The sequence below is a fragment of the Pseudochaenichthys georgianus genome, chromosome 22 (assembly GCF_902827115.2).
Source record: "Pseudochaenichthys georgianus chromosome 22, fPseGeo1.2, whole genome shotgun sequence".
Lineage (NCBI taxonomy): Eukaryota > Metazoa > Chordata > Actinopteri > Perciformes > Channichthyidae > Pseudochaenichthys > Pseudochaenichthys georgianus.
Genome location: NC_047524.1, coordinates 10,543,142 through 10,562,704, shown reverse-complemented (window position 1 = coordinate 10,562,704; position 19,563 = coordinate 10,543,142). Strand labels below are relative to the sequence as shown.

At 43.6% G+C, this 19,563-nt stretch overlaps 1 protein-coding gene across 2 annotated transcripts in view; it reads left to right on the top strand.

Moving 5' to 3' along the window:
• The window catches only part of aqr (aquarius intron-binding spliceosomal factor), a 51,160-nt gene extending 32,401 nt beyond the window's left edge, over positions 1-18,759 (top strand). Inside the window, exons 28-36 of one of the 2 annotated variants that reach the window (XM_034111397.1) lie at positions 181-318; positions 416-487; positions 1,227-1,414; positions 1,534-1,705; positions 6,059-6,229; positions 12,164-12,249; positions 16,119-16,293; positions 17,402-17,512; positions 18,058-18,759. In XM_034111397.1, coding sequence (XP_033967288.1) covers positions 181-318; positions 416-487; positions 1,227-1,414; positions 1,534-1,705; positions 6,059-6,229; positions 12,164-12,249; positions 16,119-16,293; positions 17,402-17,512; positions 18,058-18,546 — 1,602 coding nt within the window. In that variant the 3' untranslated portion in view covers positions 18,547-18,759. Of the gene's footprint in view, positions 1-180; positions 319-415; positions 488-1,226; positions 1,415-1,533; positions 1,706-6,058; positions 6,230-12,163; positions 12,250-16,118; positions 16,294-17,401; positions 17,513-18,054 lie in introns of both variants that reach the window. The other variant, XM_034111395.1, reaches the window with a different exon arrangement.
• Positions 18,760-19,563: the final 804 nt, after the last annotated feature.

Genomic DNA, 19,563 nt, shown 5'->3' with positions numbered 1-19,563 from the left:
CCACTATAAAAACATGAAAGCAAAACTTCACCATCATTCACAGATGGATGAACACACATGTAATAAAAGTTATTCCTAGAGGTCAGAAAAGTTGCTGCTTTTCTTTCTTTATTTCCTTATTCCCAAACATTTCTGTATGCGGTAATTGACTCTTCACCTCCTCTCTTGTCTATCCTGTAGGAGTTCAGGGCCTTTGAGCTTCTAAGAAGTGGACTGGACCGCTCCAAGTATCTGCTCGTGAAGGAAGCCAAAATCATTGCGATGACCTGTACCCATGCTGCACTCAAACGTCACGACCTGGTGGAGCTGGGATTTAAGGTATGCTCTTATCAACTAACAACTAGAATACAACCTGGTTAGGATTGCATTGAGGTTGGTTTAAGTCTTGGTTAAACTGCTGATTCTCTTTTTTTAGTATGACAATATCCTGATGGAAGAAGCTGCTCAGATTCTGGAGATCGAAACCTTCATCCCCCTCCTGTTACAGGTAAATGTCCTGATGCCGTCTTAAAACTTAAATGTATGATGTAAAAGCTGTTAATCCTGTCTTTTAGAAAAACTGCAGTCAGAAAAATCACTTCCTAAGCACTGTCAAAAGTTCTGACATCTAGCCTAGTTTAATCCTTAACTCAGGACTGCTTTCTACCACCTGACTTTCCCTGTTAAGGTCTGACTGATTGCCTACGAGCACAGTAATGGTTGCTTGTCTTTGGTAGTTGTGCCTAATTGTCCGAGATAGTGCTAATGTCTGTTTACAGATGAGATCATTAAGCACATCAGCCAATCCAACAACCTCGCCAGAGCTCCTCACTTTATCTCTCTACTCTAGTGAGTCACAGCCCGAGCCTTCTGCCAGATATACGTCACAGCAAAACGGTTTATTGCTCGTCCTCCCTTCCCCTTTCATTATCCAGCCATTCAACCCTTATCAGGGATTTCAGCGATTGAATCAAGTCTTGACATGCAGTGGTTGATATATCATATTTGTCCGAGGTCAAGCTCCAAATAAACGATGTCTAATTGGCAAAATCTGGAAGCATGACGTAGACGGGAGTAAAAAAACTGTACAGGCCCTTCATGCATCACTGAGTCAAATCTTGTTGTCGGATAGCAGGTGCACTTTATAATTTTTCAAGTCATTACAAACCAGAATTTAAAGAATCTCTGGCCAAAAAAGATACTGACTGGTCTCATTCATCATTCATGTTCTGTCTTCCTCTCTTCAGAACCCAGAGGATGGCTACAGCAGGCTGAAGCGCTGGATCATGATTGGAGACCACCATCAGCTGCCCCCTGTTATCAAGAACATGGCCTTCCAGAAGTACTCCAACATGGAGCAGTCTCTCTTCACCCGGTTTGTGCGCCTGGGAGTGCCCACCATAGATCTGGATGCACAGGGCCGAGCTCGAGCAAGGTGGGTCTCCATGGCGGGACATAAAGCTGGAGGAAGTTTGACCAACTAGATCTCATAGGGGTCATGGCAGAAGGGAAGTAACAACAGAATGACTTAATGTTGTCCTATGTGTCCTACAGCCTATGTAACCTGTACAACTGGCGCTACAAACAGCTGGGGAACCTGCCTCATGTCCAGCAGCTGCCTGAGTTCCAGGTGCCAAACCCCGGCCTCACCTTCAACTTCCAGCTTGTTAACGTGGAGGACTTCAATGGGGTGGGAGAATCCGAGCCCAACCCTTACTTCTACCAGGTCAGTAGTAGTGCACAACAAGTACACAAATAAAACACCCCCCACAACTGTGAGGGTGAATGCCATCTCTACTCGACTAGACTTGCAACACATTCACTACTATTTATTGTGTATGGGAAGCAACTGATTTGCTGCACAAAGCATGCTGGGATATCTACAGTGCAAAGCAAGCTGGGGTGGCGACACGAAGGCGTGTCAATTTGAGCTGTGTGTACAACCAAGAGAAAGTGGGACTAATGATAATCCATCCTTGTAAAACTAAATGTTTTCCCAAAAACAATATCTAAAAAAGCTGTAATTTGATGCGAGTATACATGTTTCATTTTCAAATAACTTGCTGCTCCAGTATTTACAGGGTTGATAAATCAATTTAGCGAAAATTAAGGCTATTAAAAAGTATTAAATGGCATTTTCCAAGGTATTAAGAAGATCCACAGCAACGACAACATGAAACACCCTTTAATTTACTGAAACAACATGTCGGGAAACCCCCTCAAGGCGGCCCCATGCATAGCGTGCCATAAAATGCTGCTTGTTATTTTAAGTTTCGTTGCCTTGCTCCGCTCTGTGGGGGGGGGGGGGGCGTTTATCTGCTGGTGGACTACCTGAGAGATATACAGCAGGAGAACACGCCATCCACCACGGAGAATAAACAGAAGGGCAACCATGACAACCATGCTCCGGGGTCGTCTTCGCTGCTTTTGGTGTATTTTGTGGCGGCAGCAGCGCCACTTACAGGCCTGGCATATGTACTACAGCGTTCCCAGCATTTCCAGCGGTCTAGTGTGAACGGACACGTTAATGAATCGAATGCGTGTGAACTGAACGGAAGACTTTTTTGCGTTTTACTGTATGCGTCCTCGTGGGGCCGGGGTCTAAGCCAAACTATATCCGGTCACAGAGATCTGCTATTTTAAAGTAAGGTCAACACATATCGACCCTAAATATAGTCTATATTAAGAAGGAGAAAAGTCTTAACATATATATCGTTTTTTGTAAACATATAACAAATGTGTGAGGGTGATGACGTCAGAGCATCGTCCTATGTGCCGGGCTTAGCCCCGGACAGCCCCAGCCCAATTGAACCCCTGGGTATTTGTGAGGGAGCTCCTATATGGCATTACCCCACTGAAGCTCACCAAAGTTTAATATATTTCATAGTTCAAAGTTTTGTCAATTGTTTTGTTTATTGGTAAAATACTGGTTTCTAATGGTTTCTGAGGAGTTCTACTGGAATGAAAGAACACGGAAGCAACATGCTGCATTAAACCTGACTTTCACAGAGAGGTGGAAGTTCATGTGGAGAGGAGGCTTCAGTAGTCTGTCTGCACTCTGTTTAGTTGTGCTATCTTACAATCAATATAGTAAATGTGAGGTCAAGTGTGTCACCAATGTAACCGGTTAGAACTCGAAGTTGCGATGAGGTCTTAAAATGTATGGAAAGGGTCTTAAAAGGTATTAAATTTGACTTCAGGATTCCTGCATATACCCTGATTTAGTATATTGGTTGCACAGGTATGTACACTATGTTAAAACAGCAGAAATAGATGTGGGGCAGTTTGCAAGCACGATTTGATACACTCCTTTACAAGGTTCTACACTCATGCACACTTAGTTCCACCAGAGCAGAGAACCACATCCTCCCTTACCTCCATTTCCTCTGAACCGCTTGTTGTACAGCAGTTCATTCATTTAAAAACTTTAATGGTTTAGCTGCCGGTTCATATTATATCTTCAAAACCCTGCTTAGTCTGCAGCTCGCCCTGCCTGCCCAGCACAGAGCAGTGGGTTTGTCTTTCACACCAGGAGCCGGATTGTGTTTCATTATGACATTGCTGTGTGGGCGGAAGGCAGGCTTGATAGGGGTTTGTGAAAAACAAAAATAGTTTACTGGCACAGGAGATCAAATGTAACAGCAAAGGTATCTCGTGAAAGTGCTGAGGTATAACACAGAACGACTTTATTTAACGTTACTGGATTATTAGGAATTCTGAAATCTTCCTTTTGGATACAGGAATGAAACTAAGAGCAGCATATTTGTTAGAGAAACGAGATAAGTGCGGCACAGATTTGTTTAAAGCTTCATGGCCAGTGAGGATCTCAGTGCTGCTTCATGAATATTACTGCTGTGTTCAACACGGTGCTTGCTCATGTCTCTGAAGCTTCCTATTGTTCTTAAATCCAGACCATGTGCACTTCTCGAGGCATCAGGTCACATGAACCTCAACTCCATTTGCCTGTTGCCTTTTTAAGGCCCCTTAAGGGAATTGGCAGTATCACTCACTGCCTTACACACACACACACACACACACACACACACACACACACAAAAAAAAACACGCATGCATGCACTTTCCTAGGAACCAGAAGGGATAAATTGGACTCTCGAGAAGCAATTGTATCCAGTGTATGCTGAATGCCTGCCACAGCTGAACAAACACTGCCACGAGTCTGCTTTGCACTTCCACAGGAACTGCACATCCATCATACACACACACACACACACACACATGTGCGTGCACTCAGACAGTCCAAAGGTCTGTTCCTGTTCCTTCGCCTCATTTGTCAGAGCACTCTCCATATTGAGCCTCAGCCCGTTAATAGTGCTTCCCAAGTCGTCAAATGGCTCATAAAGGGTAAGATGCTTATCTAAATCCACATCTTCTGTTGTCAGAAAATGGCTTTTCTCAGCCACTAGGCGGTTCGTCTTTTCTGCTCCACACGCTACATTTTAAATTACATAAGAGCAAAGAGCACTGTTAGCTCACAGGTAGATTTATCGTCTTACTACCTAATGTGTTTGTACCGACACCACACTTTGCGATCCTCTCGTCCCTTCTGTTTCATCCTCTCCGGTCCTCATGTAGCCTCGGGCCATTGGCTTAAACTCCGCTGGGTTTGGTTGGCATGACCTTGTTGTTATGGTTAACGAGTTCTCTGGAGTGTTAGGGCATTAGATCACATTTATGTTAAATATGCACATATGGTAGGCAAAGCTGAAAATGCCCACCACGTGCCTCCAGAGATACTACTCCTCTCCTGTGTCTCTGAGACTGTTTAATGGATTAAGATGCAGAACTCAAATTGGCATTCGAGCAACAATCTTGACCCTAAATACCTAATTCAATGTTTTTGTTTACTTTCTTGTTATGTTATACTCGAATAATTAAAATGTAAGGTATGGCCAGAATTAATACATTAGAAGTAAAACTATGGTTTGGTCATTAAAGTGTCGAGTTTGTGCCGTTTGGAGACGGGTCATATGGGAAGAAGAACAGAGGCTGTCACTGTTTTTGATGTTTTGACTCCAGTGCAGCTGGATCAGGAACGGTTTATGGAGCTGCATGAATTATTATCAAAGATGTGAGGCTGCAGACCAGGTCTAATTGAGACTGGATGAATAATGCATACTGTTGGCTGTTTTCTTTTCCTTTTTTGGTCACATTTGAAGGGCAGAGTGTAGCCTTGAAGCCAGGATGCACATGCCTAGGAATTAGTTGATTATAAGAGGGCTGAATGATGCCTGCAACACTGGCCTTTACATTAAGTCACATTAGAGGACAAGGACTTGTGTTGTTGTCCTGGGGCTTGGACATTTGGTGTCATGTTAAGAACAATGTGTTTTTATTACTATATATATATATATATATATATATATATATATGCTCCTGTTAGAATCTCTTTGTATGGAATCTGAAAGCAACTAGCCCCAGTTTTTGGAAATCTTTTCTTTCCTAGTTAAAATGTAGTTGATTTGACATTGGTATTATTTTACGATAACACCCTGCCATTGATTGACGAATTAAACTTTTGGTCATGCAGCCTCTTGTTGCACTTCTAAAAAATAGCAATCAGCTGTTCCTCTTTTTTATAGATATCAAAGCCACAGTAGAAATATGCCATTTGACGTCCTCGCTGCAGTGTAGGGGATCCTTAAATTGGGACATTTTGTCCCAGCCTGGTTTATGGTGGTGTGGAGCACCGTCTGATGCAATTAATTCCAGCCCAAATCAGACAGTTACTCTTGCATGCATGAATGAGTGGGCTTTAATCCGTCGAAAAAGTGAAAACCGTGATAGATGAGCAAAGGGCTAGAGCAGGATGTGAAAGTGGAAGGAAATGAGAACAGCAAGGTGTCCAACACAGCAGACAGCCCCGGCTGACTAATGCATTTAGATCATTCCTTTTACTCGAATCCCTACAAAATGACCACATTGATAGACAATAGCTTATCAAGGTCAGTTTCCCAAACAAAAATGTTTTCCTTCTCTCATTTCTTGTGTTAAATACTGTATGGGTTTACTATGATAATGTTAATCATACCCTCTCCTTTTTCTCTATCCTCCTGTGTAGAACCTTGCGGAAGCGGAGTACAGCGTGGCTTTGTTCATGTACATGCGTCTGCTGGGCTACCCTGCTGACCGCATCAGCATCCTCACCACCTACAACGGGCAGAAACACCTGATCAGAGACGTCATCAACCAGCGCTGCGCCGGCAACCCCTTCTTCAGTCAGCCTAACAAGGTAAAGACGACACACAGTGCACACAGCGGCTGTATAATAATTATTATTATAAAGCAGATATTGGTAGAAATATGTCCTTATGAAATGTTAATTACATTGATACCAGTTTGAGAGATGAAATTTGCGAGTCCAACATCTTGTTGTATAACAGATTTCTTCTGCTACTTTATTAAAGAATATTCAATAATGGGCTGAAACCTAAAGCAAAATGGTCTGTTGTTAATGTAATATAAAACAAATGTCCCATTATTATTTTCTTTGTAGCAATATTATCGCACTTTAGAAGCAGAATCAAGCCCTGTTTTGTTTAATCTCCTTACTGTACTTTCTTGACTGTTCTCTTATAAAGACACAGGCTTTAATACAATTCAACATACATACCTAGACCTCTGATTCACCAAGGACATCTCACATTTGTCAGTTATTCAAGTAGAATAAAAATAAAAAGTGGAAATTCTGTCTAAATCAATCAAGCTACTTGGGAAATATTGACATTTACACATTTCATGTAGCCTTCCAACAGTGAAACACATGCGATAATACCACACACATGAACTGTACACACTCCTGATATCACTTGAGGCTGACACATTTTTCCCTCCTGTCAAGAAGAAATCCACGGTCCCAAAAGACACGTTTTCACCTCATGTATAGTATGTGTAGGACTGAGGCTAGCTTACTAGGAACATGCGTGACACACAGGCACACACTGTTTTCACACCTTCAGATGTCAGCTGATATCAATGCAAAAGCCTTCTTTCCTCTGTTTCTCTGAGAGAGAACTTCACAGCTCTCAATTCTCCCAAGGCTTTAGCTGTTGCACCTCCCTGTGCTTTCAGTGCGACATACACTACCTCCTTGAATTAAGTGGATCTGCGTGATACTTGCAGGGAAATTCATTAAACAGCTCATAGAGGTGCATTGGTTCTCTTTTCCCGGTTGTAGGCAAAGCAAAAAGAGTCCGTTTTTAGTTTGACTGTGGCCTTCATTGTCCCGCTCGATCAAATCATGAGACCATCAAGACTGCTGCAGGTCATGAGACCCAAGAGGAGCACTTTGTGTGCATACCAGCTGACTGCATAGTGCATACCTCTGTAAATCAAACTCACTGAGGTGCGTGTGTGTTTTTGAAGAGGAGATGTGAATACTTTGCGAGTGGGTGTATGCTTCATGCTATGTTCATCCCTGAAAAATACTTTGATATTGTCTCCAGCCCACGGTGTGTGTCCCCTACTCCTCGTATTCTACCTCCTCCATTTCCTTCCTTTGCAGTGTGTTAAGTCAGCAGCCCGCTGGCACCATCTCCCATCCGTTTTCTGTTTGTACTGCTAAATGCTTTTCCCCGCTAGCCTTAGGATATGTTTTCCTTTTTCTTTATTCTTTTGCCCACATTCTCTCACCTTTCTTTGGTGTCTGTTTTTCGAGCCTTTCACACACTTAAAAATGTCAAAAGCTATTTAGGCATGCCAGAGAAAGTTGTGAGATCAGAGTGCAAGCGCAGTGTCAGTTGGGGGGTTAGGGCAGTGCTTCTCTTTTCAGTAATGTACCCCCTTTGAAACATTTTCTCTGCCAAGTACCCCCTGACCGACCCCGAACATTTTTGATAGAAAAAGCCTATATATATATATCTATAATTACAATATAGTAATGTTCCATCAGTGTGTGATTTATTAACTCCTTCATGCATAAATTACAACAAACTAAGGATATTTTCATCTTTATACAGGAGACATTTTTTAAAAACTGATTTTTAAGTAATACCAATTTATCAAACCAATGAACAAAATTATATATTTTGCAGAAACTATAAAATACAATACACACATATTATAATAAAATCCACTGTGGTGCCTGATGTGCAACTATGCCATCCGAAACCCCATGCATATACAAGAAAACAGCATTAAATTAGCAGTCTCTAAGGTAGTGACCACAATGCATGAAAGGGTTTTTAAAAAAAAAATTGCAATTATAAACAAACCATGTAATAACACTGCAATTACACTATTTAGGAGTTTTAGGTCCGATGCCTCCAGTGCTTTGGCTGATGTTGTGGAGGCTTTTCGCATCTCTTGCGAGGATCTGTACTCGGCAAGTTTTCTCTTGAAACATTCCGGTGGCTTACCAACATGACACAGGTGTTTGGTGCTGAGATGTCTGGAGGTGCGCTGGTTTCATCGAGCTGTTGGCCATTTTCTCCCCACAGAAATAACACGATGCCCGGGGCGGGTTGCCGTTTGTTGACGTGAATCCCATCAAAGCATACGCCTCCTGATATTGACGGCATTTTGTTGGCTCAATTTTGGCTCTCTTTTTTTCTCCGTTGTCCACGTTCCCTGCTGGAGTGCTGCTACGTTTAAACCACGATTCCATTTCAATGTCTATTCGTTTTAATAATATAATATTGCAACTGGCTTTCCGCTCAGCGTCTATTTAATTTATTGTATTATGATTATTTTTGTAATCATGCATGGTATTTTTTTAATTAACCTTTTTTGTTTTATCTCACGTACCCCCTGCAGTACCCCAACGTACCCCCTGGGGTCCGCGTACCCCCTTTTGAGAAACACTGTGTTAGGGCACCATAGTGGCAGCGGATCACCAATTATGTTGCTCAAATATTTTGCATATGTGTTCTGCTGTTTGTCGCACGGTGAGTGGTATGTAACGTTTAGCCTTGGCGGCATCAGCAAGAAATGTAGCCAGGGAGTCATTAAGCAGAGGAATAAGCTATTTCTGACTTTAATAGAAGAACTATTTATGTTTGTTTTCCGGGGATTTGCTGACAATAAGAAACATAATCAGCCTTATCCTTTCACATATGAAGGCAGAAACACAAACTGCAGATTGTTCAGTAATTTTCTAACAAGCAGACAGGAAGTGGATCCCTCTTATGTCTTTGTGTGCGTGGTGCTTTGTACCACCTGCAGGGCCGGAGCCTTTTGTTCTACTGTGCTACACATCCTTGTTGCTTTGTCTTCAAGTATATTCCCTGTTCTGACAGCTAGCCAGAGATTGTGCTTGGTCATGTTAAAAGTCCTGCAATGTTTAGAAATAAACTGTCATGCATTGTGCTCATGGCCTTAGTCAGTATGCCATCCTTGTGATAAAGTGACAGGAGCGACAGGCTGTCAGATTTGCTGAAAAGAAAGATAGCCAGACAGGGAGGGAGATAAAAGAGAAAGAGGGGGGCTCTTGTGGGAAAATGCTGAGCAGCAGAAAGGTCATGGCGCAGAGTGCTGGGTCCACAGTGTGTCTGAGAATGTGTCACAATAGCTAAAACCAAGCAAATGTCAACAGCCATCCCACTTTACTGCGATGACTGAAATGAGTTTGGAAAGAGGAGAAGGGACAGTTAGCACCAGTCACTGACTCAACAACTAACACACCGGCCAAAGCTGTCTGCTGTATCAAAACACAACAGTTTGCATACATATCTCATTTTGTATGAGTGACAAGGTACATTTGAGTTCACTTTCTGTTGCTGTATATTTTAGACACAGGATACTGTGGGTTCATTGAAGTCACACTTAAAACTTCATTACACCAAAGTCATTGCATCTTTTCTTACCGCACAAATCTCAGCCCAATCGTACCAAGCCGCCAAGCCCTTTTTGAGCAATTGTGATCAAGTAAAGCTTGATAGAAAGTGCACAGTCGTGGAGAGAGGAATTAGAAGGGAGGAGTGGTCATGTTGAATCCTCAGTGTCACCTTCTGCCCCCTCCCTTCATTAATATACATGGCTGCTAACACAAACACTTTCTCCATCCCTCCTGTGGGATCCCTTCATTTCTTGAGAGCTGAAGCCTCTTCAAAAATAGGAAAGAAAATCTGGCTGTGTGACCAGAACCAGGATATATTAATCAGATGTGTTAACAAAGATAAAAAACCTCTTCCTAACATGTCCCATCACGCCTTTTGAGACGGAAATTAAATCCTGAGCCTCGGAAATGGGAAACGCGACCTTACACTTCTAAGAAAGAGTGAAAAATGTGCTAATCTGGCAGCCTGACTTCTGCACATTCCAGGGCGTAATTGCCATGAACTAGACGGCAGGATGGACCGAGTGAGTAGAGAGAGAGGAGAGATTCATGCTTGACCATTAGCATCATCACGGTGAGAAATGGAAGAGCATTTATTCAAATAGCTTCTATTAGCAATAAACTGTGTGTATGTGTGCGCACACATGCATCTCAGTGTGTTCTGTGTGTTGGTGTGCTTCCTCGTGTCCTCAGATATGTGTGCCACAATGGCATGACCTCGGTAATTCACTCCCTGGAAGATTTCTCATAAATAACTAAACTCCATGCAAAATGCTGCGCCTTGGGGAGATTCTCTATCTGGGCTTCTTTGTCTGTGGGCTCAGAATAACTCCCTTTCTTGAGCGCCCCTACTCCAGTATTGAGTTGCCATGTTTTGATTAAAACGATGTCTTTATATCCCCTTTAAGTCCAGTCATATCAACACATGGTGGACTGGAGCGCGGTCTCTACATGCCACATGTGTGCGTGCATGCATGCATACCGCGGCTGTTTGACTTGAACATTCAACATTTGACTCTAACATACAGCCCATGACGCCTCGTGCTAGTGTAAAACCGACATATTGTTGCCTCTGGTGCTGCATCTGTTCTACATAGCAACAGGGAGACATGTTGGTCTGCTGCATGATTATCTCTTCCTCTTGTACACGTTCACACACACTTTCCCCACACTCCCTTCCCGTCACCCAAACGGGGTTTAGTAAAGGATCACTAAAAGTTGCAATAGCTCATACGAGGTAACTGGGACCACATGATGATGTATTCAGCATGGCTGGTTCTTATGTTGGTAGTCCTAGGCCTGGGCGGCTTCTCACTGGTAGCTGGTGCTCCATTGATCCTCTCTACAGGATGCATCTAGAGAGGGAAGGCCGAGGTCTTTCTGGTGGGCTTTGGATACCACACTATGTGGCCTTTACAACAGCATAGCATCCTTTTTATGTACACATGTTAATAAGGAGGACATGCTTTGTTTGTGTCACCGGCATTATTTACTTCCAGTCTGACTTTATGAAGGTTTCACGATAACATTATTGCTTCTTACTTGGTTGCCATTACCAAGTGTGATGAGATGCTGATTTCGAAAGTGTTTTCTCCATTTTGTATTTCAATTAGATTTATGATTGAGGCAATACTCTTAGTGGGACTAAACATCGATCCTATCGGTTTGTTATGACCAGCCGTACTTAAAAATGAAAAACAGTTTGTTGTGCACAGATCTTGTAGGCTGAAAGAGCAGTTGTACATACAGTACAGCTACTGCTAGTATTGTAATGTATTCCGTTTTACAGGGATGCTTCTCCGTGTCCTAGCTTCTTATAAATATGTTTTTGGATTATGTAAGGTGTATCGGCACTTGCTAAGTAAAAACACAGCTCTGTTCTTCATGTACGGGAATAAGAACGCTCCTCAGCAAGACAGGATAACCTGGGTATGAAAGCAAATTGGTTGACACGAGTTTCCTTTTGATTTGAAAAAGAAAACGCCGACAGTGATCTCCTTTCTCTTCCTCCCTGCGATAATCTCTCACCCGTCAGGCAGCATGGTCACAAGTACCTTGGCCCTGAGTCTCAGGGGCCCAGGTAAGAGGCTAGTGGTGGCAAATGCCCTCTAAGCCGCATTAGCCCCGCTAGCTGCCCATGTGTCCTGCGGCGATAACAGCAATAGCAAGAAAACACAGGCCCTGCCACCAGCATTCATTCAGCCCCCCAAAAAATAAACAAATAAGAAAAAGGGCAACATTTCAGAAGGAAAGCAATCTCCCTCGTGTTTCCAAAACATTTCAGCTAAATCCCTCCACCTACCTCAAATGCATACCCTCATTTTCTCTGCCACTATCTTTAATATGTATGTGTGTATGTTTAATCATGAATGTGTTTGTGTGTCTGCGCAGGTGACAACAGTGGACAGGTTCCAGGGTCAGCAGAATGACTACATCATCCTCTCCCTGGTCCGCACCAAAGCCGTGGGACATCTCAGGTAAATACTTTAAGTGCCAGGCAGAACACCTTCAGCTGCCTTTCTACTACATCAACATACATGTTTAATATGATCTGCACCTTAGATACACACCCTCCAGGGAAGCAACACAGCAAGACGTCGGCTCTAAGCTCTCCTGAGACTGCTGCTCTCGGGAGGCGTTGTGCTTCTGTCATGTGTAACTATTGAATGAAGTTTGCTAAAAGACACAGTTGCTGTCTTGAAATGTGTGAGAGCTCGATTTGAGGCAGGGAGGATAAAGGGGGGCTTCGGGACAGGCGCATGTCTCTGCAGCTGAATGTTTTTGTCATGTTGAAGAGAAGCTATTGTGCTATGATGATTGGGGTGAGAGTATCAAACAAAGGGCTCTGCTCGGATCAAAGGCATCCCATATAATAGTCATTAAGAGGCAGGGGTGTTAACCAAACTGCAGCGGTAGGTTTTATGTCTTTTTGTTTCATGTCCCATTGCTATCTGCTCAGCTATTCCCCCTCACTGGCCTCTCTTCAGCTCCAGCTCCTTATCTCTGCTTCCTCTCCTCTTCACTGCCGCCTCATTTCACTGAATCGGTTCGTAGTGGAATGGCTTTTCACTCCTCGGCTGCCATGACACACTGATGAGCTCTTTGTGACTAATACGCTCCATGTTTTAATACCAGACTATTGAGGCTCAACTCGGTGCTCCAGCTTGCCACGCTGGCCTCTGGCTGTGATGTACAGAAGCTGCTGTTGGAATTGCACCACTCACAGCTTCATCCCAGCTGCACTGCCACTGCTCTCACCCACCCTTACACTGGACACTCTGTAAATTGGAACCCCAGCACGAATACAAAGCCTTTTCTTTGGTAGCTAATTACAAGCCTCCCCTATACACCCCACCCTTGAGCTTGGTCTTTTAGCCGGCAGGTAAACACTTAAAAACTCTATTTGCTCTTTCCTCATTCCACAGATAAAGCAATGAATGGGGAGTGCAGCGGGCCACAGAGAGGGTAGTTCATCTTGCTGCCAGCGCCTGCTCTCCTCTCAGTATCATCCTTTTGATCTTGTCTTACACTGCTCCCTGCCCCTATACTCATGCTCAGCCCACACAGAGTGGGAAGGTTGTCAAAGGTTGCCCCTTTAACAATGTGCTACAACTTCAGCACTATTGTAAACCCCTGCACTGACAGATAACTCAAGTGTTCATTATCCTGGATGAGTGCTTCCATCAATGAAGTTGATCTTCTAGGGCCTGATAATATCATCTTTCTGTCAGCTTCTTACTATGAGTGATGAGCATGTTCTTTTATATCTCATGTTATAACAATGGCAGGTTGTTTTATTAAAATGCCAAAATTAGGGCTGTCAAACGAGGGCGGAGGGCTAGTGGAGTACTTTGTGATCACAGAGTGTGAACGTTGTGATCTGTTTTAGCGCAGTTCTCCAGTGAAGGGGGGGAGTCTCCCTCCGCAGCCGGTTGGCATAGTTTTGGCACAATTCCGTTGTACAGACCGACGTTAACAGCAGCCCTGTCTGTGCACACGGAGACCGACTCTGTCGTCCGGTGATCTAACCGCCTTCTGGAAAAGCTTCACAAGTACGTCGGTACGCAAATGCGCTTTGTGACACAAGTGACGGTACGCATTTCAGATTACGCACATAACCTGCGTACCAGTTATGTGCACCCCTGTACTACAGCAAAAGTATTCTCCGTCGGGACTTCCTGCAACAACACCAAGCCGTTATCAAAGATGTTCTATTGAGAAGACGATCACTACGTGACAAAAGTTTTCAAAACCGTGGCTACTGAAATCAATCTTACTAACTGCTGTCTGTGCAATTTACTCCGCGAGTTGGCAGACTTTATTTTGCTTACTTTAACATCATTTTTCATGGTGGGGCTAAGCCATTTCTTGGTATGGGTGTATCCTACCCCAGCTATACCCTGGCGCTGCCACTGGTGGCACGTATGGGGCGGGCCATTCTGCACATGCGTTAAATGCGTTAAATATTTTAACGCAATTAATTCAAAAAATGAATTACCGCCGTTAACGCGATAATGTTGGCAGCAATAGCCAAAATACATTACATCTAAACAGCTGAGTTGAAAGCTTTTAAACAAAAACTGTCTTAAATTCCCTTTCTCATGAGCTGTGCTTTGACCTAATATTCATTCATATCTTGGCGTCGCTGACACTTCTGAATGGCCGCCTCAGTGATTAAAAGAGCAGGGGTTCATGGGAAATTCCTGTGCTGCCTTGTGTTTTTCCCACACAGGGATCACTGTGGTATACTGCTGAGTCCCACCTTACAACCCCCTCCCTTCATCTGCCCTCATGGCAATCTGTTGCCGTGACAACCGCAGGGGACGCAGCTGACCATATGACAAGCCGACCCCTTACTTTGTCAGGAGAGGCATTCCTGCTGATGCGCACGCGCGTGTGCGCACACACACACGCGTGTGCACACACACACGCGTGTGCACACACACACACACACACACACACACACACAGAGCACCCTCTCTGACAGGGAGGAGCATATACACATACATACACATACACACACACACACACACACACACACACACACACACACACACACACACACAAACGGCATGCGTCCTCTTTGCCCTGCCATGTCACAGCACAGGTGGGCGTCTCAGTAGTGCCATGTCCACAGGCCACAAGCTCCACGATTGGTTCCCCTCTCCTTGAGCTCGGTGCTCATTGGTGCAGATTGTCTCTGTGGAAATGTTGTGCTTTCTACTTTCATTTTGTTACATGTTTTAAAGGTGCAACCATTTGACATACACCTACCAGCCTGCTGCACATTACCTCACTCATAAACCCTGTGAGATGATTTCCATAAGCCTTTTTTCTCTCCTCCTGCATATTCATGGGACCCATCATGCATATTGCAGTATTAATCCTCTTAATCTCATGAAGTGCTCAGGTGGTCATATTCCACATTTATTTTTTGGCTGCATTTCACCATATGTATATGTTAATGTGTGTTGGTACGCCAACATTCTTGTACATCAAACCAAAGACGGTATCAGCACAGCTGCTTGAATAAGCCACACTTCCTCCCCCCCATAGGCTCTGCCTTCTTCTGTAGATTTTTATAAGCTTTAGTCCCACAGATTTATAGGCCAGCTGGTGTATTTTTGCAAAGCTCCATTTGGTCGACCATCCAAACACCTAAAACACAATACAAAGATATGTATGTGTGTATTTTATACATACAGTTTCAATGGTATCCCAGATTGTTGTGTCTTTCTGAATTTGTGAAATAGCTTTTGCTACTTATCCACCGTATGAATGTATATTACTTTAATTATAATAGTCTAATATCTGGATGTGTGCTATGAAGTCAAAGGCATGTTCAAAGCATGTTTCTTGTGCTGCTTAACTTGGTTACAGGCATTCAGCGGTATTTCTCTCAAATGCAGCAGGTAAACAAACTCTGAGGCCATCAGAGCAAGCCAAGCTGCATTCCTTAGTTTCTCTGGTTCTTAAGAATACATTTATTTATTCTACTGGGTGGCAAGAAAAAGTGAGCTATTTCCCACCTCTCCCTCTCTTTGTGTTTTGTTTATCCATGCCCTTTGCCTTTCATTTCTCTCTTAACCTGTACATTTGTCCCCCTTTCATGTTGCTGCTTATCCTTCACTAAACCTCTTTCCTCCTACCCTACACTGATTTTTCCATTCCTTTTTATAATATTTACTTCATCCTTGAAATGTGATCCCTTTACTTGTTTTAGACTTTGCCCCCCACACATGACCTCATCTCCTCTCACAATTTCACACTTGCCTCCCACTTCTTTGATGTTTTTTCTCCCCTCTATCAAACCAATTTTAAACTTGTTTTTCCTATTGCTCCACAGGGACGTGAGGCGTCTGGTGGTAGCCATGTCCAGAGCCAGGCTGGGTCTGTACATCTTCGCCCGGGTGTCGTTGTTCCAGAACTGCTTCGAGCTGACTCCCGTCTTCAACCAACTCACCGCCCGACCCATGCAGCTGCACATCCGGCCGCACGAGTACTACAGCCAGGAACAGCCCGTACGTACACACAGGCACAACACAGTTTCTCAAAGCGCTTCCTTTTTCTACTCCATTCCATGATAGTCAAGAACTCAAGCTCTGTATTTGCCAGTTTCCACATAACTGTTGCGCACTCCAAAGCCCCTTGACTCTGCTAATCCTGCCTCTATATTCTGAATGGCATCTTCTCTCCCTTTGTTCCTCGCTGGTTCTAAGTCTTACTGCCACTTCGCCCATAGGCCCTGCCCTGTTAACAGCATTCTGCAAGGGCCATCGGAAAGCATAGGAAACACAGGCCTGGCTATAATTAACCCTCGAAGGTCAGAAGGCTAAAGCACTCTTCCAAATCCCGCCAGGCCAGCATGAGACGACTGTTGTCTGGTCACTGTGTCTCGCTGACTGGCGTGTGTGGCAACAGGGCCGTCTAAAATACCCCTCAGCCTGTGACACTTCCACTGACTCCAGAGTGTTCGTCGCCGGGGGGGACAGCTCTTTTGGGCACACACATGCGGCCCTTGCTTAGCCCGTCTATCTGGAGTTGGTAACCCCTGCTGCTTACACGCAGATGCAGATTTAAAAGATTCAGATTTTTGACTGATCAGAACTTTCACAGGCTGATTCAGAGGCAGAAACTAAACCATAAAGGATGCTGCTTAATGCTCCATATGGATATAGGCGTATTTACAGCACCGTTGAACAGTATTGGACAGGCCGTAAAGCTTAATGTTTAATCACACTTAATCACTGGGAAACACTTCGACGCCATGATGTTTTTACAGTAATAAAACCACACATGGTTAAGTTTTACAGTACTGATGCTCTGAGGGGCTCTGTGAGCATCAAGCAGATTAAACATTCTGCTCGCTTTGCTCCTCAGTTTAGGCTGTACGCTCTGTCTGCATACTGATACTGTCAATTAAAAACTCCAAACCTCTTGATAGTACGTGAGCAGCAATCGCAGGAGACAGTGGGCGAGAAATTTGCTTTCAAATAACGAACATAGTGGAATTGTAATTTCTGTGCACATTTGCATCACATCAATAGTTAACCATGGTGTGTCTGCTAACAAGACCGATATACATCATTACCATTCCCTTCACGTCATCTTTCTCCTTCCTTCCCTCAGAGAGATGCTTCTGGACAGAAAGACCAAATCATCAAGAACATGCCAGAGATGACCAACATGGTGTATAACATGTACATGCACATGATCCAGACCTCCCAGAAGCACCGACAGGTAAAACATTTCATAAATACAATGAGTGTCAAAGGATGTTTGACTGTATCATTCAAATCAACCAGCAGCATGTTGTCGTTTAGAAAAGGAGAGGCTTATAATCCTTAGAATATTTGAGAGCCGTTACTACTTTGAGTGTACACTTGTTTTACCAACACAATTCTGTCTTACACTTTCTTTTAGTCGTTGTGATATTCAACACTAAAGCAGTGCTAAAAGCTGTCACTGTCTCTGTCACCGTTACTATTTTAGTATTTGTAATGCAGAGCAGTAAATAAGTGAGATGTAAGAGTTGTTGTAGTTTGCGTGTTGAGAATGAACAAGCTGAGCATAGTAAGAGTGCAGGTGATTTTTACACTACGTTCATATTTTATGTGCTGCCTTAAAAAGAGGATTATGGCATGACAGGGGAGAAGAAATGAGAAAAAAGGCTTCTCTGCTGGGAAAGGAATAAATACTACACTGCCAAAAGATGATTTCCCAGTAGAACGCATTAAGATGTAATAATGCGAATATTTTTCTTTCTACCATTTCTTTTTTAGCAGCAGCAGCAGAAACTGGCTCTGCCTCCACAACAAACCAAGCCTGATGCTGTGGATGAGGAAGCGTCAGTTAGCGCCGAAGAAAAACCAGAAGAAGAAACCCCCATGGAGCAGGAAACCCCAGAAGGAGAGACAAACCCAGAGCCAAACCCAGAAGGAGAGGCAACCACAGAGCCAAACCCAGAAGGAAAGGCAACCCCAGAGCCAAACCCAGAAGGAGAGGCAACCCCAGAGCCAAACCCAGAAGGAGAGGCAACCCCAGAGCCAAACCCAGAAGGAGAGGCAACCCCAGAGCCAAACCCAGAAGGAGAGGCAACCCCAGAGCCAAACCCAGAAGGAGAGGCAACCCCAGAGCCAAACCCAGAAGACACCAGTGAGAAGGAGGAGAAGGAGGAACAGCAAGAAGCAGTGAGCCATGCTAAGATGCCAGAGCATCCCGGCAGAGACAGCGACAGTGACGAAGAGGAAAATGAAGAGGAGCAAAAGCAGTAGAGCATCTTCTTCTGGGACTGCTGCCTAATTAAGGGCCTCAGTTATTTAGGGGACCGAGTGGATTGTCCCTTGAGAAAAGATTAGTGGAAAGTCAGTGATTTTTTATTTGTTTCTGCTCAAAGCAGATCCTGGTGATAATGTTTCATTCGTTTTTCTATACCATTCAATTTTGTAACCATCAGTCCTTTTTTATTAAAAGAATTGCAAATCCTTCATTGTCTGGGACATGTTTAACTATATGAGCTTATAATGCTCCTACAGAGGTTCTAATCTGTATCCCTCTCACACACACCCTCTCAGACAAATACAGCGTATATTCAACATATTTAAGCCTTGTTAAAATCTCTCGGTCATGATACTTGCATCCATTCATCTGCTTCCACCCTCTGCTTTATACACAAGTCAAATCTGATTGGCTCAGCCTATACCAGCTACAGAAGCTGCGACTAAGCTGCATTTGTAGGTCAGTCACTTCACCCAAGGGTAAGTGTGCATGCTGGGGGATTTGGGCTTTGCCCTCTGGATGTACACATTCACTCAACCAAGCCTTAAATACTCATTCATAACTTTTTGTGGAATACTGACAGCAGAATATCTCATCAGGGGGATCAGTGTCTGGGTTGAGGCTTGACGATCCCACATTTTGGACATAGTTTAAGGCTCAATATTTGTCTCAACATCAAAAACAAAGCCAAGTTCCAACCTGGGTATCTGTAGTTAAAGGGCTGTAAGAACATTTGTATGTTTAAGAAAATGTATAAAGAAAGCGTAATTAAGGCAAGGCAATTTTATTTATATAGCACTTTTCAGCACGTGGCGATTCAAAGTGCTTTACAGATTAAAAGCAAACGACATTTAAGAACAAATACAGCACAAATACATTATTAAAAAGGCATTTAAAAACAGGCATAAGCAAAGGTAATGAAATAAATAAAATAAACACAGCAGGTACAGAATACTTGACTGAAAAGGGATACTTTAGTGTGGGTAGGGCAGCTCAATAAAAAGCAGCAGCAA